General features: G+C 42.5%; 2 protein-coding genes across 3 annotated transcripts; both read left to right on the forward strand.

Moving 5' to 3' along the window:
- The first annotated feature begins 812 nt into the window (after positions 1–812).
- Positions 813–18,243, forward strand: pdcd4a (programmed cell death 4a). 2 transcript variants are annotated; one of them, XM_085276715.1, is made up of 11 exons: positions 813–1,291; positions 6,254–6,556; positions 7,180–7,277; positions 9,607–9,720; positions 10,051–10,272; positions 10,608–10,705; positions 10,796–10,910; positions 14,272–14,379; positions 15,930–16,040; positions 16,124–16,263; positions 17,057–18,243. In XM_085276715.1, the coding sequence occupies exons 1-11, from the start codon at positions 1,255–1,257 to the stop codon at positions 17,106–17,108; spliced, it is 1,398 nt and encodes a 465-aa protein (XP_085132841.1). In that variant the 5' UTR covers positions 813–1,254; the 3' UTR covers positions 17,109–18,243. The 2 variants fall into 2 exon arrangements, with proteins under 2 accessions (XP_085132841.1, XP_085132842.1); XM_085276716.1 differs by lacking the exon at positions 813–1,291 and adding an exon at positions 5,054–5,216.
- Positions 18,244–19,808: 1,565 nt separating this feature from the next.
- Positions 19,809–26,752, forward strand: mogs (mannosyl-oligosaccharide glucosidase). Its single transcript, XM_085276717.1, has 5 exons — positions 19,809–19,917; positions 20,983–21,346; positions 22,745–22,968; positions 23,111–23,304; positions 24,299–26,752. The coding sequence occupies exons 2-5, from the start codon at positions 20,998–21,000 to the stop codon at positions 26,064–26,066; spliced, it is 2,535 nt and encodes an 844-aa protein (XP_085132843.1). The 5' UTR covers positions 19,809–19,917; positions 20,983–20,997; the 3' UTR covers positions 26,067–26,752.
- Positions 26,753–27,964: the final 1,212 nt, after the last annotated feature.

Below are 27,964 nucleotides of genomic sequence, written 5' to 3' on the forward strand. Positions count from 1 at the left end.
GCAGTAATGTGACTGAAGAGTCTGCATTTCAAAGAAAACTACTTTAGGTACTCATATCAGGGACAAACAGGCACTGTGCGATGGACGGTTTCTTTAAAATCTTTATTGGTCTTAAATAATTAAATATATGTGTAACAACAAAAAGATGAGTAAGCCTATATATAAAAGGATATAGCGCATCAAAAGGCAAGTAAACACACACAAACTACCCCATAGCCCTACTTTAAAAGTATAATAATTAAAACAAAACCGATCATTCATGCATAAAAAAAACCCTGACGTAACCTCTCTAACCATTCTGATGAAACTCTGCTGGGCGGTAATCCTGTTGAATAGAAGTGGGCGGAACAATACAAATATGTTAGTATCGATACCAACACTGGAATTTCAGAGCTACCAGCGTAGTAGGATTGTTACTTTGTTTCTATCCTCTGAGTTCAGCATGTGGTCCACTGATTTGTGTTAAACAAATTATTTTTTGGAAATCAAAAATACACAAAAAAAGAAAGGCAGAAAGGTGAGTTCTTGCTGTCTTAACAAATTATTGTGGAAAGTAAAAGTCGTAGTGATTTAGTTGTCATTAAAATGTGTGAATTTTCAGAGTGACACTGCTCTCACGCTGCCTTTACGGGTTAAAAATATCGGTATCAGCAGTTCTGACCCTGTATTTACTTGGTATCGGATCGATATCAAAAAACAGCACTGTTTGGGTATTTTCCGTTGGAGACGTGCAGACGTTTGCTGCTCTGTGATTGGTCGCTAGGGATTAGCACCCACCCCCTGCGCTGACCACTCCCCGTCCGCGTTTTCGACACGTGACTCCTCTCGCGTCGCTCTGCAAAGTTAAAAACAGACTTTGTTTATCTTCCAGGCTGTTTGATGAAATGCTCTTCAACTAGTTCACCCGCTTCCTTCCCCCCACAGCGTGATTGTTTTTTTTTTAACTTTACACCCCAGCTGTGCACGCGGACAAGAGGACTGAACTCCTCCATCTCGCGCCTTCACTCATTTTTACTCATCTTTTTTTTACTCCTCTCTAAGCTAAGCACGAAAAAGACACTCCAGCGTCTCTCTTGCCCGTAAAACTCGCAGTAAACGAGGCTGCTGTGCAGAGGTTTGACCTGCAGGACTGTTATTTATTTATTTTTATTATTTTATTTTAGTGGGGGCCCTCTTGCAGCTAACGGCAGCTCGACGGGAGGAGGAGTGCACCGCCAGGGGTTTTTAATCGAGCATTTGAAGAGAGAGAGCGCCATGGCGACCGACATGGACACCGCTCCTCAGGCCGACGGTGAGTGGGTCCAACCTCGATGCGAAGCCTTGGAGAAGCAACCACACAGATAGGGCCTCCTCGCTCGATCCATTGTCCCTCCTCGCATGGGACTGTCTGCAACGCCAGCCATGCTCCCACTACCATGTGCTCCGTTTAAAAAACCAGACACGCACACACAGGGAGGCGGTGGTGGGTGCAAAAGATTACAAATAAATCTGTGCACTGTAGCGCAGATTTGCGTTTTCGACTCGCACCAAACCCCATTTGTATTTTTACTGTTTTTTTCTCTTTTGTAAGCTTGCTGTTGGTCTGCTTTTACATTTAACCCTTTCGCGCTTTTGATTGGACGAGATCGTGCTTACTTCCGCTTTTGCGAGTCGTCGTTGAGACTTTTTCTTATAGTCCATCTTCGATGCCAAGGAAGCGCGCACACACAAAAACGAACAAAGAAGGGAGTTTGTGTTTAAGCTGACAGACACGATTCCTCCGTCTGTGCGTGCGCGTGGCACCATGTCACCCTGCGTGTTTTAAAAGCTGTGCAGGTGGCATTAAACCTCAATATCCTGCACCAAGTCATATGTTGAGATCCTGGTTTGCGGAAGATATCACCGTGTTTGATCATAGATAGAAACGAAACCGAGGTTGCTTGTTTGTTTTTTGCGTTCTTGGGTTATATGAGCGATGGTTTTGATGATCATTGCGCTCTATTTGTTGTTGTTGTTGTTGTTATTGTTGTTTTATGGTAACATGACCCACATGGTTTCGACGGTGATGTGGAAATGTACAGCCCACTCCAGAATACGAGCCAACAGCGAAACCTTACATAAGCTCTGCGTTGCAGTGCATTTAAGTGTTACATAAGAAATGCATTATTAGCGCCAAGGTTGTATGGATCACACTTACCATAATCTTCCATTGGTTTGTTTGCCTGAAAACGCCCTGCAGCTGCCTGTCCCAAGGTTGTCTGTGCAGACTGTATGTGTGTGTGTGTGTGTGTGTGTGTGTATATGTATATACATATATGTATGTATATGTGACACCCCACATGGTGCATTATTGGTATGTCATAGTAGTGAGAGCATGTGTGCACGGATGGGTATTTCTGCATTAACTTCCTTGAAGGTCAAGCCTCATTGATGAGGTTGCGACAGACACCGTCAAAGAGTCTATTGTCTGGCTTGGAAAACAAGAAGAACGGCTCCTCGTTAGGTCGTGGATCAGTCTGAGCTCACACAGCAGTGGGTGTAAAGTCGTATTAATCCGCCCAGATGATCAGACCTTTAGGCCGTTTCTGTCAGTTCTGCAACAAGGTGCTGCTGTTAGGTGTTAATTAAGGTGTAATAAGATGAGTTATTAGTGGCTGAAGTGATGGCTTTGCACTGCCAGAACATCCCATCTACTGGGTTTAAATGGGAACTTCTGCAACAGAACAAGCCTCTCCTCACTTTCAAAACTGTGTCAAGTGCAAAAGTATTCGACCCTGGAAATAGTTTTGGAGCTTCTTGCAGCTTTTATTCTTATTACACCAACACAATCGACTAATGGCAGCGCAGCGTTTGCATTTATCCTCCTCTTTATGGTCATTTGGCACGGATTTAAAAGGGCTTCTATAAAAAAACTTGGTCTAAAAATTAGACACTGCCCCTGTGAGCAGGATGTTTCCCCACAGTGTGGGAGCAGGTCTGTGATCTCTTCAGAGAGAGAGCATGTGTATATATGTGCATTAAGGGCATCGTGGCCATAAACATCACGTTGGACCTCTTTGTGGCTGCTCTTCTTTTGTTACCTCTTCACATTTGTGAAAAACATGTTTGCACACACCATCAGGCCCTTTAGTTCGTAAGCTGAGCAAACCGCCCGTGCTTGACAACACACGAGTGATTGGCTGATGATAACAAAACGAGCCATCAGCCTCTCGACTGTTTATCAGAGTAGCTCTAATCTTTTGTGAGCACTTTATCATTGTCGTTGTTGTTCTGCAACCAGCAAACGTTTCCAACATAAAAAAAAACAAGGACCGAGCACTTTCTTTTTTTTTTTTTTTTTTCTGTCTTTTTTTTGTTGTTGCACGTGTGGCCTGCTTGTGAGCCCGCTGCAGTTGTATATTTAAGCACAAATCACCATCCAAGTTTAGGCTAAGTGCCTGGCACATGTTTTTAAGGAAAAATTCTGTCGGAGTTTCTTTTCATTAAACTGAAATGACAGTTAAACCTCAAAGACATCCACACCCTACCCCCTCTTTTATCATGGTGCAGATGCTTATTTGGCCCCAAAGGACATCCCACTCACATTTGCTTGAGTTAATGTAGAAAGATGTCTATATATTTACAGCTACTCTTGATTTTAACCCTCTGAAACTGAGATTAGTAGTTTGTGCCGTACATATTTACCTTTTGTGAAGCCCTTGTATGTGCAGACTACACCTGAGTGTGAGTATTTGTTAGAGGGTAGGGTGTGTCAGCTGAAGCTTTCTTTGAGAGTGAACATGTTAAATATATCCGTCATCTACACATCAATGGCTTTGACTACGTCATAAGACGTGCAGACTTTGTGCTTTGACTAAAAAGAACTTGCTGTACTTGCATACATCTAACTTTATACTTGGGCAGCACATGTACTATATTTACAGCTTTGATAAACTAGGTGGGTCCCTTTGGAGTAATGTGAAAACTCTGCTCCACTGACCTTCTTCTCATTCATGCACGCCTCGGTCGTGCAGATACTTAAAGCTGAACTGGGCCGATCATGTTCTCTGCCAGCGACTAGCTCCCATATGTCATGCAGGGCAGAGGTCCTGCGCTGGCCTGCGTCTGCCTATATCTGTATGTGTGTTAAGTGGGTGGGAGGGGGAGGTTTCCATTGGGTGCTCTATATTAGGTGTGCAGTGTTAGTGTTAAAGGCTAGAGTGCGATTTGTTGTTGCAGTTTTACAGGACTGCGACGGTGACACTCAGGCCTGTTTTAAGAAGACAGCCATGTGGTCTTTGTAGAGTCTAAAAGTTAGCAGGCTTGGTTGGATTTGCTTACATTTTCTTATGCAACTCTTGTCTTTGCAAACTGCTTTTTTTTTTTTTTTTTTTTTTCCTCTGTGCCTTCTCATTTTTCTGCTCCTTTCCAGTTGGTCAGTTGTGTGTTTGGCACTTTGCCATTGGGTAGTTCCTAATTTACTGCCCGGACAGGCCCTTGTGGCCTGTGCTGAGGAGGGAGGAGGAGGAACCAAAGGAGGAGGAGGTGACACGTGGTCGGTTGTTTACAGGTTTTGGAAGGCCAGGGTGTGGTGCTACTTTTACTTCAACGGGTTAAATCAGGATGGTTCCTCCTTCCTTTTCTTTGTTATTAACTTTACTGTGAACTCTGCAGATGTGTTGTTTTGTTGTAATGTCATTTAAAAAGAAAAAAGAAAAGCAGGAAACCACAAGTTACAGTTGGTTCTCCTTTTTTTTGGATACTTATCTGTTGCTGGGACGCCCTGTGTGTGTTTTCAGCTTGTCCTTATAACCTGTATGGCTATAACTCCACAAACTTCCTTTTGGAGCCATGCATTAGGGTGCTGAGTATGAATTTCACCCTCAGGCATTCCTCCTGCTGCTTTCCCTCACTCCTACAGTGCTGTCATGTGATCATTCATGGACCCAGCCATGCCATATGTAGTCAAGTCCACTCTAGCTGCGCCCCACAGACCGCGAGAACATAGAGGAGTTAAAAAAAACAAAAAGAAAAACTGGCGTCAGCATTTCTACAGCATGTGCTCTCCTTTGCTCGCTCCCTCCTCCCTCCATGCCTGCATCACAGCTCCAGTCACACTTGTTGGTTTGTTGTTTGTTTCACCACGCTTGCAAGAAGCTAACTTTCGGTTAATTTATGTTCCCTTTTTTTTCTCCATACACCCATAGAAGCGTATTAAAATACCGACTCAATCCACCTTATGTCTTCTGAAAATGCTGGTGAGTGTCAAAAAGCTATGCATGCGAGTGAGTTTGCACTGCAGACTTCCTGAATAATGTTTTGCCTGTTATGTGACCTTTGGTTTGCTGTGCAAAACACTGCCCTGACACACACAGGTGGACAGAAAGCCAGTGTATTAGCTGAAGGGTGCACTTGATTGTTTGCAAATGCAAGAAAAATTAAGACTGGAAGTTGGCCCGTAAACCTTCGGTATGAACTATTTTGCTATAGTCGTGCAGCTGTTCTTATGCAGAAAAAGTCACAAAGCGAGACTTCTTGCACAACACCGATAGGTTAAATGTTGCCATGTCGTCTTGCCAGAGTGAGTCTTGGCTTTGTAAACATCCACGGGAAATACAGTCACCATTAACTGTTCAGGCTTGCAGCTAAACTTGGCTTTAGTAACAGAGCTGTACCTTTTTAAACTCACTTTTTAAATTGTATTTATTTTTTTGTGTTTTACTCAGACAGGAGCAGTTTTTATGAAAGTTGCTTACCTCAGAAATCAGTCCGCTGCTGTAGGTGATTTGAGTCGTCTGTGTTATTGTTCAGAAAACTAGTGCTGGATTATTTTTAGACTCGTGTGTTGTTACTAAATAGTAGTTTAATGTTTACCTTTTACTGTGGCTTCCGTTCTTGTCAGTGTGTCCTTTGTTTTTCTTTTTTTGCAGTCGTCACAAAGGGCAAAACTGGGAACACTTGAGAGTGTTGATGTTTTTTAAAGTCGCTCAAATAATATTTAAAGTTTTCCACTGTGAAAAACTATTTTTAAAGGCGACGTTGGTAGATGATCCATCTACCAATCAGAAAACTCCCTTTGAACAGGAAGAAACCTCCAGCAGAACCAGCCTCAGGGAAGGGCAGCCATCTGCAGCGACCGGTTGGGGTTAGGGGATGGAGACAGGACAAAGACGTGCTATAAAAAACTTTATATTTATTGTCTGTATACTTGTGGCCATTCTGTGTACTTTTATAAGGTTGTTTGTCACAGTGTAGACCAGTTCATTAACGAACAAATCCACTCCTCTCACTGCAGGGAGGTTTGCTCCTGGTGGCACCGTGGCGGAGGCTAACCATCCGTACAGCGACGACGACGACTCGCTAAATGAGGCCGAGGTGAACGGCAACTGGACGCCCCAGGAAAAGGCGCTCCACGAGGCTCGTCTGAAAGCTAAAGCCAAGCGTCGCCTGCGCAAATCCTCGTCTCGCAACTCCACCAGCGAGTCTTTCTCGGAGTCGGGAGAAGTGGCGGGTGGTGACCCGCACAGCCCGAAAGGCAAAGTCAACACCAATGACCGGAAATCCAGGACGGGCAAAGGCAGAGGCCTGCCAAAAAAAGGTATAATTTGCAGTCCGCTGCAATTTTCAGCCCTTTTTTCCATTAGTTTCTACTTGGATCGGCTCAACGCGACTCAAGGGGCTGTTATAGCAACACAACAGAACGTCCAGTGACATCATTTGTTTGCAACACGAACGCTACAACAAAGGCGGACATTGAGGCGATTGCATACCTGCTCCTCACTCTGTGGCATTTTGTCAGACTCGAGGACCACAGTGTTGTTTCTGTGCAGCCAATTCCCCTCGATGCTCTGTTTCAAAAATGACATCACTTTTTCAGATCGCCTCGAATTGTTTGGAATCCCACCCGAGTACGTACTTAAAAACTACTCGGTACCAGGTGAAACCCTAAAAACCACGTTGAGTCGTGCCGAGTAGATACTGATGGAAAAGGGTTATTAGCGATGTACCTTCTTTCTGAATCTGTCCAAAACTGCATTGCTGCATCTGGTGCTTTCACCGCTCTAATTGATTTGGCACCTTTTGAATAGTGTGTAGCCGTCACCTACTCAATGCAATGCAAGCATATGGCATTATAGTAGCAGTGCAGTTACGTTTGAAGCAATGCATCCTGAGCATCATGACTTATACTGCTGACTGTTAATGCTGACTCTTCGTGTTCAGGTGGGGCAGGTGGTAAAGGAGTTTGGGGAGCTGCTGGGATGGTTTACGAAGATGAGGAGCCCGACATACACGACCCCAACTATGATGAATCTTATCAGGTGAGGCCGCTGGGGGGTTTGTCTTTTAACACTTCAGATTATCTGCAAGCAGGTTTGTTTTATATCTGTAAGTCCTTTGCTTTCAAATGCTGGCATCCAGCAGTCAGGGGGCTTTTGTTTGTGTTTTTTTTCCTTCCAGCAGTCAGTGCATTGGATGGCACCCTTTATCTCTTTATGTCCACGTTCTGATTCTGAACTGCTGATGAGATGCATTGTAATCCATCTCCCATGCTACGCAGAAACACCGGAAATGTTGACAGTAGGATTTCCTGGGAAATACAAGACTGTTTTCATATCAAAAATCTTAACAAGCTTTGTTTGAAACCCGTTAAAAAAATTGGTCTGCTAGCATGTTTCTTAAATCCAGATGGCTCCGTCCCATTGCAGTCAACACTATTTGCAATCTTTAACCCCGTTATCATCCATGTGACGCCAAAGGCCGAGTTTGTTTGTCTCTTGCTGCACTTGCGACTGAATGCAGGCTGGGAACGGCGCTCCTGTCTGTAAAATGCTGATAACTGTTTGGAAATGGCTCAGAAAAGCCGGTGTGATTTCAGCCTTGACTGGAGCACGAAGGTGGCGTAAAGATGTTGACTGTTAAAAGGGAACTGGGACAGAGTGGTACAGAAAAATAGACGAGACATGTGCAGACTTTGGACTTTGAATCAGACTGCACAGATCACCTGATAAAGGAGCTGCCTAGAAATGGGAACTGTAACACGCTGGAATGCCTCTTTCTTCTTCTTTGACTAATTATTTTTAGGAGGTGGTTTTTCCTTAAAATAACTCAAATAATTAAGAGGTCTTGTAGAAATGTATATGTTAGCCTGCACTGAGATTATCATTTGTGCTCCAGGTTGTTCAAAACCTCAGCTGAACGTTAGTTTACTCATATCCTTGGAATTCGTAAATACAAGTGTTGGGACAGAAGTTTAGGTTAAAGCTCACCGGTAGCCCGTTTTCAGTCAGTGTTATGTTTACACATCTTCTGTGGAGTTTTTGGTATGCCCAAAAAGGAAAAGTTTTCAATAGATGAACTGAAAGGTCAAAATGGTTGTGAGACTTTCAAAGGTAACAACTTCTGGTTTCTTTGGGGAGAAACACAAACTCAGTATGAGTCTTGCACAGCTCTCTGGGGATCTGGTGGATGTTCAGAGCTTTAATAACGGAAAGAAAAGCACCTCAAGAATGAATATGGATGCTCTCGTGAAAATTCCAGTGAAAAATATCTTATATATCACGCAGTTATACGAAATTAGCTCATACAGTACAGTGCAAAAGCCTCGAGTCACCCCTCGTTTCTTTGTATTTTAAAAGAATTTTCTTTAAGCTACTTAACACTGAACTACGACTCATTCAAGCATAAAAAGGCCGCCTAATTCGAGGATGAACCAGTGTTGTCTACACATAACAGACAAAAAACAATTCCAGCATTTTGTTGCTACAAGTCCACACAGTGTGTTCCCATTTCTTGAGTTCAATCTATAAGAACACTAAAGTTAACAGGTTGACTGTCATAAAAAATTATTTTTGGACCAATAAGGTCATTTCCTAAGAGCTATTAGGCTTAAAACTTAAAATATCTACAGCAGATGAAAGTATCTGAAAGCCTGACACCTATGACATCAGAAATGGTCTCATTGGAAGGGTAACTCTCAAGACGCCATTCTGAAGAAGACTGAGGAATATGACATTACACAAGAAATGGGCTGAAAATCAGTTTTAAAATCAGTTTTAACAGGTCTTATGGAGTGATGAATCCAAACTTAAAACTTTTAGTTCAAATCAATGCCACTATGTACAGAGGAGGTCAGGAGAGAGGCACAACAGTGAGTGTATAAAGCCATCAGTAAAACATGGCACATTCAGTAACATCTGGAAAGCATCCAGGAGAACGGGGTTAAAAAAAAAAAGAGGCAGCCGGCATCCAAAGAAGAGCTTTGAATGTCCTTCCAGGATCTTGGGAACTGTTCCTGAAGACTACTTAAAGAAATTACAGTGAAGCCTGTCTCAGAAGAATAAAGGTGTCCGTTTGAGTCTTAAGCTCATTAGAATTATACAAACTCTGTTATTGACTGTTTTACCCTGTACAGAATGTTTGCATGTTTCAAACCACTGCACCTATTTTCCTAGCAAAGTATAAAGAAATGAGGGGTGGCTCAAGACTTTTGCACAGTACTGTAAGTTGAACTGTGTATTTTAGAATTGTTGAAAATACTTCATATAATCCTGAAACAAAGCTGATGAGAAATTCAACAATGAACGTGCATCCGCTCTGCTGTGCGTGCTTGTTTCTGACTGACGCCGCGTGTGTGTATTTTTTACACAGGGGGACACGGTCTACGAGACGGTCGTGCCCGAGATAGACGAGAAGGAACTTGAGAAAATGGTGAACCCGATTGTACAGGAGTACTTTGAGCATGGGGACACAAAAGAGGTTCAGGTAAGTAATTATAATAAAGCTTTTGAAGTCTGTGCATGCTGACCAAGAGTGAGCAGGTTTAAAGAACAAAGCTGGATGACTGAAGTAATGTGGAGCTTTTAACAACAGGTGTATTGGGCTGTGCTCACCCTATGCACGGGTGCCAAGCACACGAAGGCACTCCCTCTCTCAGTGGCCTGCACTCGCACTGTGCTTTGATTGTCTGGGCCTGATTAGGCTTCGGTTTGTCTCTCGCTTCTGAAAAGCATAATGTGTTTGTGTTTTGGGGTCATTTTTAAAAATGCTTAAACTGTAAAAACTAAATGCAGTTCTCCCTCCAAACCCTATCAGATGCTGTTGAAGGAGCTCAATTTGGGCCAGCACAAGTACGAGTTCTCCTCTCTGGCTGTGTCCCTGTCCCTCGAAGGCAAGGCGAGCCACAGAGAACTGACCTCCCGCCTGCTGTCTGATCTGTCGGGGAAGATGCTGTCGCAAAGTGAGATGGGGCGAGCTTTCGACAAGATGCTTAAAGAGCTCCCGGACCTCATCCTGGACACACCGGATGCCCCGCAGGTAGAGCTGATGCATGATGGGAAGAAACACTCACAGATATGCTACCAAATATAACTGTGTGCTTCAGAGGGTGGAGAGGGTTCAACCGTGGTTAAGTGTAAACCCCTTTTTATCCCAAAGGTGCACACAAATCCTCTTCAAATATTACACATGCTCTTTGTATCTTTCTTCTATTACGAGGCAGCAAAATGTTGCATACTAGATCGCCACCTTCAGCAGTGCAGAGGCCTAATACATTTAAGAGCTAAAACTAAATAATAAAACAAATGTTAGTCGGGTATGTTTGTTATGTGGCTTCACTTGGTTCGCTTAATCTTTCCTCCTGTTCCTTGCAGATGTTAGGCCAGTTTATAGCCAGAGCCATCGCAGACCACGTCCTCCCCATGTCATTCCTGGACTGCTACAAGGGCAAAGTGGACTGTGAGCATGCCAGGTGAAAGCTGCAGTTCAACGCGTTGTAAGAAAGGCTGTATTGTGCCCCTGCCACCCTTCCCCTCCACCTAACTGTGATCCTTTTCTTTAGAGTGGCTTTAGACCGCGCTGCTGTGCTGCTGTCCATGAAGAGGGAGATGGTTCGCCTGGACAACGTGTGGGGTGTCGGTGGAGGTCTGAGACCTGTCAAACATCTCATCAAAGAGGTAAGCCTCACCCCGTTCAGAAACTGATAAGTCACTCGCTTGTGATATCATAGTGAATCCCTCACATCGGAGTTCCAAGTGTGTATTACATTATGTAATGTAAACAGGGCGAAAACGGTGCATGCTGGGTAGAGCGCCACAGTCTAGCTGCTGTGTCAGCAAAGATTTTTTTTCCCCCCTGAGAAGTGAGAATTTAAAAAAGAAAAAAAAAGGCATGGGAGGGGCAGACATAAACAAACACACTCTCACAGTAGAGTCTCTTTCTGCCAAATCAATACAATAAACAGTGTGTGAGAATATAAACAGGATTTAATTTAAATCACCTTATAAGCGTCAACATATGCATAGATTTAAAAAACCCAGAGTGTCCTGCAATAACATGATAAATAAATGATTAAAATTAAGACCGTCTCAATCGATTCCTCTCCTTGTGTCTTGATCCCTCCCTCTAAAGGTGTGAGGAGGCAAGGGAAAGACACAAGGAGACAGGATTTGACACAACAAGCCTTCTCTCTCCTCTGCTCGTGTGATGCACATTATGAACTGAGACACGCTTTAACGTGGCGTACTGAAATTGGTTTCTAGGTCGCAGGCCGGAGGATGGAGGACAGAGGATTAGTGCAGAGTGTACCGTGCAACTTCATGTACACTTAAGTCCATATGTTTCCCTCCTTTTAAATTATGGGGTTTAAAAAAAGGACCTTGTTAATTGCTTAAAAATGGGGTATTGTTGTCACCCTGCCAGGTGGGCAGGGGCAATGGACACGTACGTTTGTAAATGCAACAACGTGAGAGCGATGCGATGTAGGAGTTTTAAAATGATACCGTAGGTTCATCTACTTAAAATCTTGGGACAAGTTTGGATCTTAGTGACCTTGACCTAAGGATCAGGGGTCAGAGGTAAAGTTTTATGAAAATCTACTGAATTTGATACATAGGATTTTGAAATTGATACCATAGCTGTGTCTGTGATCACCAGTATTTTTATGCACAATGACCTGCTTTTTTCCAGAAGCTCCAAATTAATTTAGCTGACTGATGAGCAATTTCATGGCCAGGTGAGGCCTATTCTCTTATTTAATGGCAGCTGATCCATCTGGAGATCATCACATCAGAAGTTAATTGAAAATGTTACATTTCTGTTTTATAGCTTGGCACTTTAATTTTAAATATGAGGCTCGAGGAGATCTCACTGCGGTAGAGGCAGTGTATCATTAGGCTGAAAAACTAAAATAAAACCAGTTGGAGAGAACAAAAACTTTAGGAGTGACCAGATCAACAATCTGCTGCATTCTCAACAACACCAAAAGAAGGCAACTAAAGTGGAGGTTAATTGTTTCCATGGTTTCCGTGAGTTTCACTCAAGAACAAGAAGGGCAAATTAACACTTTGGGGGGGAATGATTTGGACTGATGATGATAAAGTGCGCTTAGAGAAGAGAAACGACTCATAATCCAAAACATACATGATGATCATCGTGGAGGCAGCATTACGGCACAGGTGCGTATGCAGCCGGCCCACTAGGGTTTATTGATGATGTGGCTGCTGATGGAAGTAGCAGGATGGACTGAAGTGGACGGGGCTATGCTCTCTGTTCAGATTCAGCTAAATTCTGCAAAACAGATTGGACGACGCTTCACAGCACAAGTAGATAATGAGCCAAAGCCCTGCAAAAGCAACTCTAGATTTTATGGAGGCAAAGAAATGATATACTCAGGCGCCAAGTCAGTCACCTGATCTCAACCCAGTAGAGCGTGATTTTTAGTTGGTAAAGACAAAACTGAAGGCAGAAAAACCCACAAACACGCAGCGACTGAAGGCAGAGCATCTCAAGGGAGGAGACGCAGCATTTGGCTTCCAGACTTTAGGCAGTCAAATGCAGTGCAAAGGATTTTTCATCCAAATATGAAAACAGTCTTTATGTTTAAAATTGTTAGTTTGTCCAATTATGTTTAAGCCTCTGAAAATGGAGGGCTGTGTATAAAAATGGCTGTAATTGTTAGACAGTTAACACAAAACTCTTGTTAAACCCCTTGAATTAAAGTTGAAAGTCTGCACTTCAATCACAATTTACTTTTTTAAACTTATTTTTTATTGAAAATGGCTTAATAAGTAATCATAATAAGTAATCATCTGCGTGTGCTTGTGCTGATGGGCTCTGCTACTCGGTCTTTTGTTTCTCTGGTTTGTTTTTGTTTACAATCACTCTTCAGTAATCTGGGATTTTGTTGCCGTGTGAATGTGGGTGTGGACAATGTGGGAGTTCCACTTGAGGAAAACAAACCCAAACTGTAAGTTGTGCAACATTTAAAAGAGTGCGAGTGAGAGCGGTGTGTCAGCCTCGGTAGTTTTCAGACCCGTCGCTGAATTGGATCCAAAGTTGACTCAGAAGTGTTGGTCATGCTCAGTGTTTTGAGCATCTTGGATCAATCACGCGCTCTAATCGAATGACTAATCGTTCCATAAATAGGTTGAAGTAAAACCATGCTTCCTGATGTACGTGCAGATCTGCAGTGAGAGTGACATAACCAAACCTGCTATAAAAACAGAGCGGAGACTGAAAATTCAAGCAGAAGTGCAAACAAAGAAATGTTTTTCTTTCTGTCGGGAACGTTAAACATTTCATGATAGATTTTATTTCCCAGATGAAGGTTGGGTTATTCCTGGAGTAATGGCTAGATGAAAATATTTCATAGGCTTTAAATGTTGTCTGGTTAGTTGCAGATTCTGTAATTTGGCAGTAAAAAAAGAAGAAAAAAAGAAAAGGAGCAATTTGATAGCAAGCCTTCCTTGTGCAGCTCGTTCTCTCCTCTCTTCTGATCTCCTCCCACCATCATGTGCCTTGATGTGCTTCACATGTATGATTTCTGGCTCTACGTTGGATTTGAACGTTTCTTTTTGTTGTTCTTTACACTCTCTTAAATTGCTCACCTGAGCTGGTCTAAAACAATCTGTGATTGGCCAGAGTCTCCCATCATGAGTGGGTGTCTTTTAAATGAAGGTACAGGGCTCTAGTTAGCCTTTTTCCTGCTTGTGGATTTTCTGTGCATTGATGCCAGGAGACATGTTTTCATACTGGAGCTCCTAACAGAAAAAGATTTACTTACATTTCTGTATACTCTCACCGTGTTTATTGTACATAAACATGGTGAGAGTAAGCACTGGGATAATTCAGTGTAGAACACTGTATGCATGGCTCTTTACTCTTTTATACCTACTCTGAATTAAACGTGGGTTAGTTAGTCTTGATGAGTGTTTGACCTGCAGCTCAACTGATGCGGCAGCAATGCATCAGTTCAGTCTTCTGCTGTGTTTGATAACGTTGCCACACACTGCTAACGTGGCTGTTTGTTTGTTTCAGATGAATCTTCTGCTCAAAGAGTATCTGATATCAGGAGACGTGTCGGAGGCGGAGCACTGTCTCCGGGACCTGGAAGTGCCTCATTTCCACCATGAGCTGGTCTACGAGGTATCCACAGCTTTTTATTTGTTCAAGTCAAGTGAGGTCAAACAAAGTAGAAGGTTTATTTTTTTTCTACTTGTTCTTCACACATAACAGAATAGGAATTAAAATCTGTAAACTGAGCCTTTTTTTTTTAAAGTGTTTTCTGTCTCTGGTGTCGAGTCAAGTAAACTGAAGAGCAACACTGGGAAGAAAAAAAGAAACTGATCGGTGACAGTCATTTCTGCTTTCTGCCAAGGACACTGTGTGTTTGGCAGTGATTGTCTCTTATTTGCAGTACATGTATTCGCTAAGCTCACTTCAAATCAGTCAAACCAAAATGTGTCCTTGTGTAAGTATAAACAGATTACTGGTTACCAAATTTCAAACGTGCACACAGTTGACAAGCTCAATTTTGGATGGCAAGTTTTTCTGTTCCATATTAGACCGAGTGCAAACAGATGCACGCTTAGTGCACGTATGGCAGCGGTGATAATTCTGCTTCCTTGTGTGACCTTGTGGGTTCCTGCTAAGATTTGCACAATGTTATGCAGCTAATTGCAGTAGAGCCAGTTTTACTTTTCGGGCATGCAGACTTCAAAAACGGATTTTTTCACACAGTCCAAGGCCTGCAAAGGGCACAACTGAGGAGAGCACAGTCGTGGCAGTTTCACCCCCCCTTGTCCTGTCTCATGTTAGTCTAACAGTTGCCTCGGCTGTAGGCTGTAGGCTGAAACACTTTACAATGCTGTAAAATGTTCAGCTCAGAGAATGTTGATGATTACTGGCCTCGATTCTCTTACTTCGATTCATTGATCGGATGATGATACTTGGTGCGTGTTTCTCAGTATTGTGCGTCTATTTCACTTCAGTTTTATTTATATGCTGTCAAATCACAACAGCAGTTTCCTAAAAGTGCTTTATATTGTTAAAAAAAGACTCTTCAACAATACAGAGAAACCCCAACAAGCAGATGAACCTGTATAAGCACGCATGTGGTGAAAGTGGGAGGAAAAAAACTCCCTTTTAAAAGGAAGCAACTTCTGGCAAGACCAGTTGGGGGTGAAGCAGGGAGACGGGTCCAAAGACACACTGTGGAAGAGAACCAGAGATTAATAATAATAAATTATGATTAAAGACAGAGTAGTGTATAAACACAGAGAGAATGAAAAGGAGAGTGGAAAAAGAAACGCCAAGTGCATCATGGGAAGCCTTCAGCAGCTTAGATCTGTTGAAGCATAACTAAGGGAGGATTCGGGGTCACCTGCTACAGCCCTAGCTGTATTCTTTATACTCTTTATCAAAAAGAAAAGATTTAAGCTTAATCTTAAAAGTAAACAGGGTGTCTGTTTCCCATTTCCAAACTGGGAGCCTGTTCCTGAAAGCTGAAGGCTCTTTCTCCCGTTCTACTATTAAATATCCTGGGAGCCACAAGCAAGGTAGCAGTCTGAGAGTGAAGTGCTGTATTGAAGTGATACGGTACTGTGAGGTCTTCAAGATAAGATGGGATCTGATTATTCGAGACCTTGTATGTGAGGAGAAAGATTTTAAATTCAGTTTCTGAATTCATTTTCCAGGCTGTAGTGATGGTGCTGGAGTCTAAAGGTGACACTGCCACTAGTATGATGATGAAGCTCCTGCAGTCCTTCTGGAAAACGGGCCTCATCACTGTTGATCAGATGAACAGGGTTAGTCTCCTTTTATTTTCTACCATTTTATGCACTGTATCACTTTCGTATTACTACTTATACATTTTTTTTTTCTCCTGCAGGGTTTCCAGCGCGTCTATGATGAGCTGCCTGAAATCAGCCTAGATGTGCCACATGCCCACTCTATCATGGAGACTTTTGTGGACCTGTGCTATCAGGAGTCTGTCATCACCAAACAGCTGAGGGATGCCTGTCCCTCCAGGTGAATCGGGGTTTATTGTCTAATGATTTCAGGTCCGTTCCACTGAGAGTTTCAGAAAGAATCTGGAAAATAATACATCTTGTCCCTGTTGACAATAAAGGCGTGAAGTGAAGGTGTAATTCCACATTTATCCATGCCAAAACAAAACAATCAAACATAAGTCCCTTTAAATGAGCTGGTACTTATATAGTGCTTTTCTACTCTTATTTAAGCACTCAAATTGCTCTCTCACTTCAAGCCTCATTTACACCAGCGTCCTTTTCTACTTCTAAGTGCTTTTAACTCGTAGAGTGACGTCACTCACAGTTCCAACAGCAGACTCGTGTGCTCATGCAACGTCTTCCACGTGTTAAGGATGGACTAGAACATACCTTTAAACCCGTCAAACAGCACTGGCTGTCAGTTGGAGGACAAACTACAGCTTCCAAAGAACACGTATCGCACATTTTCATGCTCTGATGTTACAGGTTGTCCACACTGGATGGGATGACCTCCTTTTCATTTTCTAAACACGGCTATTATTGCTTAAATACACATCTGTCAGTATTTTCTGGCTTCCTGATCTTGCTCCAGCTCAAGATGCAAATCTTTAAAAACGAGCCACACATACACTGTTACATTTTCAGTAAAGGCCCGGTGATTTCTTGATTGCACTGTGCTTTTTGGACAGCAGACGATTTGCTGTTGTTTTGTTCTCAGTGAGAAAATGTGAAACGTGCCATGTCTTTATCTGTGAGTCTGTGAGCTGCCTACCAACACTAAAACATTTCTCTGTCTTGACTTTCTCCACTAGAGGGCGGAAGCGTTTTGTCAGCGAAGGAGATGGAGGGATGATCAAGACCTAATCTACAGGAGGAAGAGGGGGCATCAGCGGCAGCAGGAAGAGGAGGGGGTGTCTACTGGTTCTTACACCCTGTTTCTGCTCCAGCATGTTTCCCTGAAACCGGACATGCCTGCGGTCTAATGTTTCCTTGTTCCTCTCCTGGTAATGTTTATAATGTCATCAGTTAAAACCAGCGTTTGTTGACGTTTGGTGGAAGTAAACCGAAAAGAGCGGCCTGGGTTCAGATCCCATCATCTTGTTCGTCACTGCTTTCTTTTTTTTTTTTCTTTTGACCTTTTTGTGATGAATATTCTCTGAGGGTTCATGTGACACTTTTGCCTCAGTCTTTGTACCTGTTTGTCAAGAATAACACAAGTCAGAGCTGCAGAGCTACAGGGGGACAGGCTGGGTTACGTGGGAGATTAATTGCTTTTGTCTCTTGCTTAATTTCACCTGTTACCGTGTCTTTATTTTTTATTTTGTTTTCATTCACATAATGTGCTATAAATGGAAACGCGCACTCAGAGGGACAGAGCATACCGTATCCAGCGAGCACTTAGTAATTTAGCTGAGCAGAAAGGATCTAAAACTCTTCAGCTTCTGTCCTTATTTCGAGGATGCCATGTTTCGTACCTCTTGTTTAAGTTGTTCATTAATGTTTTATGAACAGTGATGACTTTTTTTTTTTTTTCCTCCTCCTTGAATTTTGGGCTTTGAAGCCAAATGTTTACTTTCGTAAAGCACCAGTGAAAGCAAAAGGTGTTTTGGGCACTATTTGGGTGTTTATCTGAAACTTGCATCAGGGCAAATACACTTCAGAAGCCATTTCTGAAAATGAAGATAAATTGGGGTTAATGTGATTTCAAAATAAATAAATGAGCAATATTTTGAGCACTCTGCTTGCAGTTAACTCGTGTATTTACAGCCACGTGGTCAGCAGTTGATTCTGGACAGGGTAGCCTTCGGTGTGCAGAGACGCTCTAGACGGCGGCGTCTGGTAATTGTCTTTAATGGATTAAGTTTAATGCATGTGTAAAGACAACCCCAGCTTTTCTTGGAAAACGGTCATTGAGACTTTTTCTGCCCCTGTCTTACAGTTTTACATGTTGACCAAAGTTATAATAAATATATTTCATTCATTAAAAAAAAGTAACAAATTGAAGTTTCTGTATTTTGTCATTCATGCGAGCAGCGCAGGTGGATAAGTAAGGTTGGAAAACCAGAAATATACAGTCACGTGAAAAGGAAATGACAATCTTTTACTTAAATTACTTAAAGCTCAGATGAACAATACACAACATAATGCATCTTCTACTTATTTTACAAAAACTAGTACATCCTCAATTGTGTTTATTTTTGTGGAATAAACTGATAATCAGCAATTGTGATCTGGTACATTCAGGTGAGTTTACAGGATTAAAAACATCAAAGATCACCGAAAAGCACCTGTTGCTGCCATCAGTCTGGGAAGATTTATAATGCCATTTCCAAACAATTTGAATTCATAATTCTTAAGTCTGGGGAAAAATAATTCACCAGTGGAAAACATTTAAGACAGTTACTGAGAGTAGACATTCCAGGAAATTCGCCACCAGGTCACACAAGTCTCTTTCTTAAAAAGAACATGGCAGCACCGGATAGATTTGCAAACTTTATCTGAAGAAACCACAGGACTTCTGGAACAATGTCCTTTGCACAGAGGAGATCAAAGTGGAGATGTCCTGCCATGAAGCACAGCACCACATTTGGTGAAAACCTAACACGGCAACTTGGTAGAAAAATCTCATGCCAACTGTCAAGCACGTTGGTGGGAGAGTCATGATTTGTGCTTGTTTTGCAGCCACGGGGCCGTGGTACCTTTCAGTCACTGTTTCAGTGTGTGAATGGGTGGATGACTGGTTGTGTAAAGCGCTTTGGGGTCCTTAGGGACTAGTAAAGCGCTATACAAATACAGGGCATTTACCATTTCAGTCACTGAGTTGATCATGAACTCCTCTGTATACCAAAATATTCTGTCCCAAAACTACAGCTTGGTTCAAATTAACTTCATGGAACAGGACAATAATGTCAAACACGGCAGCAAATCTACAACCAGCCAAGAATCCAGTCAGAGTCCAGACCTCAACCTGACTGAAAAATACTATGACAAGACCTTTCTGTGCATAAAGAAATGCCTGCAAACCTTAACGAAGTAAAGCAGAGTAAGAAAAATCCTCCAAAAATGATTTGCTGCTAAAGTTAAGCTGAAAACAATTCAAGTTACTGCTGCTACAAGGTTGTTCTACAAGCTACTGAATCACGGGGTCCACTCATTTAACACACACTGATTTAATCAGCGTTTATTAAAATCTTTTATTAAAACCTGTAACCAAGACTCTGGCCCTTTAAGGACATATGTGGCTCTGGTTTAACCTAGCATAACTTTACTATTCCTACAGTATAAATAAACCGGTTGAGATAAATGTGCGTTAAATTAATTCGCGGTATATAAAATATACCATATACAGTTCACGGTTAAAATCCTACTACTTTTTGTTTAGTAAAATCTATACTTGCTTGTATGCAGTGGTTTATTAAACTCTCATTTTTAACGCTTAAATGAAAACGCCTTCTAAGCGTTAGTTTTACATTTATTCTAATTATAAATATTATTATTATTATTATTATTATTTTATTTTTTTAGGGGCAAGCGGTAAATCATTGGATGACATCATTGGCGTGCGGTAGGGAGAACATAGACACGTCAGTGGAAGCGAGCAGTAACCAGGAAGTGGCTAGCAAGCTTAGCCAAGTACGGATAATGATCGGCTGAGACTCTGGTGTTTGGACAGGTCGGTGATGGTTTGCTCAATGAACATGTAGCTAGAAATGATAAATGAATCCGAATTTAATCGCCTGCAGGCTAACTAAGGCCAAAATATACTGCGACAGACAGCTGTTAGTCCTACCAACTCACGTTAGCATTGAGGCAACTAGCGAGTAGCGTGCAACCTGCAGGCGACGTTGCATTGCCGGGGTGTAGGGGCGAGGAACTAGTTCACCGTTTTAAACAGGTGTCGGGAAATGGCTGCTGAAATCGAGACCTCTGCGTGTGAATGGGATACATTTATAAAAATGCTTTATAAAGTCGACATTTCCGGCTCCTGTACACAGTGCAAGGTTATCAAGCTAGACCGCGTTTTTATGCTCGAGACTACGTGAACCTGCACAGTTCCTTCAGGACTGACAAGTTTAATAGGGATGCATTTTACTGGATGAATGTTTCCACGGATATTTCCGGGTTATATGCTTTAGTCCCCGTCATGAGTCCTGCCTCCTCGGTCTGATTTCATCATAGAGTTAGAGCTTTTTATACTTGCTATATTGCAAGACTACAATTTCTTCTCATCTCGGGGTCTCCAACACAGATCAGCTGCCTCTGTCTGCACCCTATCATAGACATCCACGAACCTTCTCTGTGGTCTTCCACTTCTCCCCCTGCTTGGCAGCTCCATATTCAGCATCCACTATCCCTCCTCTGCACACGTCCTAATCGTCTCAGCCTTGGCTCTCTTTGTCTCCAAAGCACTTGACGTGATGCTTCCTGCTCACATAATACTTCAACCTTCCTTCTCTTCATCTATCAGTCATTTATGACAGCTGTGGCCACTGGCACCCTGTTGCTGGAAAATAGCATCGAAGCCTGTCATTGATAATCCTGGCCTTGACTGATCCGGTATGGTAGTCTTATTTTTGATGATCCGTATGCTTGATTTGCCCATGATTTTACACTGGATACCCTTCCTGAAGTGTCCAGGCTTGGAACTTTGAAATTGATTTATTTATCCCATAATATTTATCAATGATGATAATCAGCATGATAAATCTTAACTCTTTCTTTGTTGTCTTTTTCCTAGCTTCTGTAGGGTAGGATGGGCAGGCAGAGGAAGAGGGTGGTGACGGGTGAAGCTGCTCCACCTCCACGGAAAGATGAGAAGCCCTCTGCATTTCACCGCAAGGACAAGAAAAAGAAAGTCAATATTGGGAAAATGTTCATTAACATCTCAATTGGTCTCTGCATATTCAGCCTCATCTGGTTCTTTTATGCCATCTACATGAGATCCAGCCTGGCTAAAAGGGTGGTGACTCTGCATCCGTCTCCTCACGTCCTGGATGCCAATAGCACCGATGCCAAGGTTTCCCCAGAGAGGTTCTGGGGGTCATACAGGCCTCAGGTCTACTTTGGGATGAAAACAAGGAGTCCCAGGTCTATTGTGACAGGTATGATCACACATTTAGAGTCAGGCTAAGGCTAAACACTTGTGTCATTAAATGTTTTAATGAAAAACAGCGACTTATTGTATTTTAAACATCGGAATATTTAATAATGAATATCTAAATGGAAACAATATAGCAATGTGGCCACTTGCTTGTTTCCCAAAATGACATGTTAGAAAAACACGTTTGTCTTTGTGATTTTATTGTTCGTTCAACTCTGGTGAAAGACTTTTGAGACTGTGAAAAATCATTTTTTTAACCTTTCAAACCCCACAAACTGCCATAGGTTACAAATGTAGCTTCAACTTACTACATCTCAGAAAAACAAGTGTCTATGAATATGCTGGCCATTTCATTAGTTGCACGTGTTCGAGTGCTCATTAACACAAATATCAGCCAATCACATCACAGCAGCTTAACACATTTAGGTATGGAGACATGCTAAAGGTTGACCTGCTGAAGTTCAGCTGGTAAATGAGGAAGAAAGGTGATTGAAACTCAAATAATCACTCGTTACAACCAAAGTATGCAGAAGAGCATCTCTGAACGTACAGCACATTGAACCTTGAGGCAGACAGATAGCAGAAGATTGCAGATGATCACTCCTGTTAATTAAGAACAGGAAATTGAGGCTACAATTTCGACACGTTCACCAAAATTGGACATCGGAAGATTGGATAAACGCTTGATTTCTGCTGCAAGCATTCATATTTTAGGATCAGAACGTGGCGTAAGCAGCATGCACTCAACGGTTCAGGCTGACGGCGGTGTAAGGGCATGGGGGATATTTTCTTGACACACTGGGATCATTAGAGTCAACTGAGCATCATTTAAACACCACAGCTTAGCTGAGTAATATTGATGATCACGTCCAGCCCTTTACGACCACTGTGTACCCATCTTCGATGAGTTTGTTTCAATGGTTTTAAACAGGAGAGTTTAGCTGTGCCTTGAAGCTCCACTTACCTACTCAGCATCCTTGGTTGAAATGAAACAAACATATAAAGTAAAAAAATATATTTAACTGTAAAACTTTATTAAAAAAACAAAGACTGAAGAAGAATCTTTTTCTTTTTTTTGTAGCTTTTCTGTCAATCACAACAAGGGCACGCTGGTAGAATACGTGGAATTTCTCTTTAATATTTAATGTAATGTAAATATGTAATTCATCTTTTATTTTATAAATCCTAATCCTCCATATTTGGATAAAATTTTGAGTGCTTCCCAAAATTAAGAACACTTTGACTGCACTTAATATTATTGATAATTAGTTGACAGGACTACTTACGGTACATTTTGAGGTACTATTTGCAGATTGCCACATAATCCTGAGCATAATTTGTACAAGTTTATTGCTTTTAACTGAATTTTTCTTTTCCGTTTATGTATAACTCTTGTCAGGCATGATGTGGATGCGTCAGTTTTCTGACTTGGACATGAATCTCAGGCACACTTGTGAGCAGGGCGATCGCCTTCAAGGCTACGGCTGGCTCATGCACGATGGCCTCACCTTTGGCGTCCAAGAAATCCGAGACAACGATTTCACGCTGACCACCGAGTTTGTTAAGAGGATGGGAGGGGATCATGGAGGAGACTGGACGTGGAGGGTCACAGCCAAACAGCATGTGAGTAATAACTTTGCACCGCCGCAGCTGTTATCTCACACGATCAAAAGCAGCTGATAATATTCTGCCATCTAAGTTTATATATTTTAAATGTATTTATGTTCTTCCACTGGTGATTTGTATGTTGTTCTTCAACCACCAGAGCTCCGCCCCCCAGGCACCAGTCATCTCCCTGATGTTTTACGCAGCAGCAGACGCGCAGGGCTCGCTGCAGGCTCACGTAGAGGAGAGGAATCGCCTCGCGTCCATCACCGGTTTCTCAGAGGAGCTTGGAAACTTTAAGATCACCTTCCGAAAGCCTGTCACTGGGGAGCTGTCCAGTGCTAAATACGCCACGTGAGTGTATGAGTCCAAACGTGAATAGGAAAAATAGTACACTAAATACAAAGGCAAAGAAGTTGGAGAGAACATACTTTTAAGAGGCTGCTCAGAATTATCAGGGTTAAGGATATGCATCAAACAACAGTGGTCTAAACTTTAATAAATGTAGTACAGCTGCCAAAAATTCCAATTAGCAGTCAGTGATTTAAGGTAAACCTTGATAGAACGGTGAAAACATCCACTCGTGTAGTAGGCAGGAGTCCTAAGTCAGCAAACACAAATGAATTTCTAGTAGAGAATCATGACTTGAATGAGCCATAACATTTTAATTATGTTGCACCGTCTTGGATGGTGTTTTGTGGTGTGATTTAGAGTCATCCTAATTATTACTAGAGTACCTAAAAAAGAAATCTAACCACTAGATGTCAGCAGATGAAGATTTTCAGACTTGATGATACAGGTTTTCTCAACATTGGGACATTTATTTTAGAGGAATATGTACAAAACATTTTACAACCAGTACAAAAATAAAAGAAAAAAACTAATGTACTGCTGAAACAACAGATGATATTAGTGCAGTGAAGGTGTTGTTCACAGCAGGAAAAAACTGTTGTTGCTTCTTATTGAATGGACGAGGAGTATGCTAGCTTTCTGCTAGCAGCATTTACAGGGAGGAGGAGTATTTTGCACTTTGAAGAGGGCCAGAGAAGACCAGCATAGCAAAATAGCAAGGTACAGTATGCACGGATAGAAATGATAAGAATTGTATATGAACTGTTCCAGTGATTAGCTGTGGGAAGGGGCATGATGAAGTTTTATTGTGACCTTCTGTTCAAACTCTGAGTCATTACTACAGCAGGAGATATCAGAAGTTAAGCTACAGTGTGCTAAGTTCAGTTAAGGTTGCTTAATAGTTGTAGCTGAATACAAAATACACTGTAAGGTTTTGTGTTTATTCAACTGATTTGGTACTACACGGCAGTCAATGCTAGTTTTCTGTCTTTTTCAGCTACAACTACCTTCAGACTGTGTCTCCTGGTCTGGAGAAGCTGACTGACATTGTGAAGTACAGTCTGAACCGCAGGTTTGTGTATAGCCCTCCGTCCGGCGAGAAGAAGCATTACATCGGTGTAGATACCTACAAACCCCCTCACCACCAAAACCAGCAGAAACCTGACCAGAGGAAGGAAAGCGACTTTGTGGTGTACCAGGTGACTGTTCAGACACCTTTCCAGATTGAGGTTCTGTTTGAATCTGGAAGCTTTCACGATCGCCCCAACCAGCTGGTGGGCTCCATCATGACTCAGGAGCTGGAGAAGAGGAAAGCGGAGTTTGATGCAAAGTTTGAGAAAGCTTTTGGCCTTGAGAAGAAAGGTTTTAGCCAAGCGTATATTAAATTCGGCAAGGCAGCACTCAGCAACATGCTGGGCGGAATGGGCTACTTCTTTGGGCAGTCGGTAGTACAGTCGGTCTACAATGAATACCCTCTCCTTTATCCCGAAGGTGCTTTATTCACCGCTGTTCCATCACGCTCATTCTTTCCCAGAGGATTCCTTTGGGATGAGGGCTTTCACCAGCTGCTGTTGAGTAAGTGGGATCCCCAGGTGACAAGGGAGGTCATTGCCCACTGGATAGACCTGATGAATATGGAGGGCTGGATCCCCCGTGAGCAGATTCTTGGAGATGAGGCTCGCAGCAAAGTCCCATCTGAATTTATTGTTCAACGAAACGAGAACGCCAACCCCCCTACGCTTTTCTTAGCGCTTCAGGAGCTTATTGAACAACTCTCATCCAATCCAGACAAGGCAGCATTTCAGCCAACCTTGCATTTCCTCCGACGGCTCTTCCCCAGGCTCAAAACCTGGTATGAATGGTACAACACCACACAGACGGGGCCCCTACCCAATTCTTACCGCTGGCGTGGACGCGACAAGGACACCAATCTGTTTCTCAATCCCAAGACCTTGACCTCTGGGCTGGATGACTACCCACGGGCCTCACACCCCTCAGCAGATGAGCGTCACGTTGACTTGCACTGCTGGATGGCGTTGTCCTCAGGCATCATGGCTAAAGTAGCTCAGCTTCTGGGCGAGCCCCATGAGGACTACCAGCTCTCACACAAAGTGCTCAGTGACAACAACCTGCTCAGTGAGCTCCACTGGTCAGAACAACACCGTGCTTTCAGTGACTTTGGCAACCACACAGAGGATGTATCCTTGCAGAGGGAGAAGGTGTACGTACCTCCAGGGCAGCCTCGTCATCAGTTCCCCGTAGCTCGTCTCGTTCGCTCTGTCCGCAGGGCCCCCAAAGCGCAGCATGTTAATGCTTTGGGTTATGTTAGCTTGTTCCCGTTCTTACTGCAGATTCTCCAGCCCGACTCACCCAAGCTGGAGCATATTTTCCAGGATATGAGAGACTCCAATAAGCTGTGGACACCCTACGGCCTGCGATCGCTCTCCAAGTCCGATCCACTGTACATGAAGCGAAATACAGAACACGATGCCCCCTACTGGAGAGGACCTATCTGGATTAACATCAACTACTTGGCAGTCAGAGCGCTCCACTACTACAGCCACACAGAAGGGCCATACCAAGAGAAGGCAGCTGTTCTTTATGAGGAACTCAGGACTAACATTATCAATAATGTTTATAGACAGTATGTTGAAGCAGGGTATATTTGGGAGCAGTACAATGACGGCACCGGCAGGGGGCAGGGAAGCCACCCCTTCACCGGCTGGTCATCTCTGACCCTATTAATGATGGCTGAACAGTATTGATGCTGTTGATTTTTATCTCCTATCTTTTAAGATACTGGCCTTCATTTATCTGGATGTGACTGAAACAGCATTGTGCAGTAAAGAGTAGCGACACGCAACGAGATCCAAAATTAGAAACCGGCTTCTGCGGTCACACTGTCTCGTTTAACCTTTGATCAGAATTAAGTGTTTTCACACAAGTATTTTTGAAGGGCAGTTTTAAACAAGCCTAAGTGCAGCTACACTGTCTTTGCCAAGTTTTTGGAGCCAAGCTCCCTCTAGTGCTTCAGATGCATTTAACTTAATTGTCTACACCTTCACTGGTCCAGCCTTTAGTACGGAAAAAGAAAACGGACATCTATGTTTGTTTGTCTTCGTAGGGAGGATTCATGTTTTAACAGCAGCGTGGATGACAGTTTTTATACGGACAGCTGTTTGCTAAAAAAAGTTTCCTGGAAAAGTTCTACGAGTCGTGCTTTCACTTGACAAATAAGGGCCATTATCTGTAACTGTGCCATTTTCTCTTTAATCTATCATGTCTTTGATTCTCTGTCTTAATGATTGATTATTTTGACGTTTAATTGTTTAATCAGTCTTTTGGGGGAAAAAAATGTTACATTCAGTCTTTTTCAGCATTTTTTGTTGCCTGTGGTTTGACTGGCAGGGAATGCAGCAGAGACTGTGACAACAAATAAATGGTTTAAATATTTTTTTTTTGTCAGAGTGTACTTTATTTTGGAAATACTGGTGTGTTTGCAATATTGGAAGCAGGTTTTTTTTTAACTTGCTAAGCCTTTAACTGCCATTTCTGCTTGACATCCAACAAAAAGAAAATTACCCTGTTATGGTTGAAATACTGGCGGCTTTGTCTGCTACTACAAATACACAAATGGGCCAAAAACATTAAAACCATTGACGGCTAAAAGTGATCATTTTATCACAATGAGACATCCTGCTGGGATACAGTAAGTCCTGGTATTCCTGTGGATGTTACTTTAACTACTGACCTAAATGTTGTAGTTAAGTACACCCTGTCATGGCAGCAGGCCGGTGTGCCCCCCTATCCTCATCCACAGTGGCCCGTCCCCACAGCCTACAGGACCCAAACTATCTTCTGCCAGTTTCCCAGAACCAGACATCAGGCAGGTTAGATCAGGAAGGATCTACATAATGTTATACAGGTGGTTCTAATATCACGGCTGGCTGGATATATATAGTAGTTTTTACACACAAACAGTTCATTTTTTTTATTCAAGCATAATCTTAGATTAGGAAAGTTGTTCTTTTTGTAGCCTTTTTATCTTCTAAGCTCCAGATCTTTATAATATCTCTGATAATATCGCCCACCCTCTAGGAGTGGATATTATCCCAAAAAACACGATTAAGTCTGAGATCTAAGTGTTAATATTTAATGAATATTATGCAGTACCACAGAGAGGCTAAGTGTGATTTTCATCCTCAATGTACAGCTTACATGGAAGGCTGTCCACTCTTCCAGTTATTGACATAAAGTTGTGTTGCAGGTACTTCATGTCATTGTCAGTCAAAGCCGACGGTAGCTTCAACACGCTGTGACCTTATACAGCAGCCGGTCCTTTTTCTTTTGTGAGATGGCGCATTTGAAGGCCTTTTGCTGACGTCAATTTTTTCCCTGTTTTTTTTTTTTTTTTGCATGGTTTCCATGGAGCACAGTTGTTGTGAGGGCTTGGTGCTTAATTAGCCAAGATCAAAGGCATAGAGGAGACATACATGGCAAATTCTTTTCACTCCTTGTCATATGTTGCCATACATTCACACACATGGGCAAAGAGTGGCAATGTTCTTATTAATACTTTGACACCAGATATATAAAACGCTGGCGCTGGGAGCACTGATACAGGCTCTCAGTGTGTGTGCAATGACCACTGGGTTGCAGCCTC

Source organism: Mchenga conophoros, linkage group LG6, assembly GCF_057382185.1.
Source record: "Mchenga conophoros isolate Kocher_MC1m ecotype Shallow Benthic linkage group LG6, M_conophoros_male_GT1.1, whole genome shotgun sequence".
Lineage (NCBI taxonomy): Eukaryota > Metazoa > Chordata > Actinopteri > Cichliformes > Cichlidae > Mchenga > Mchenga conophoros.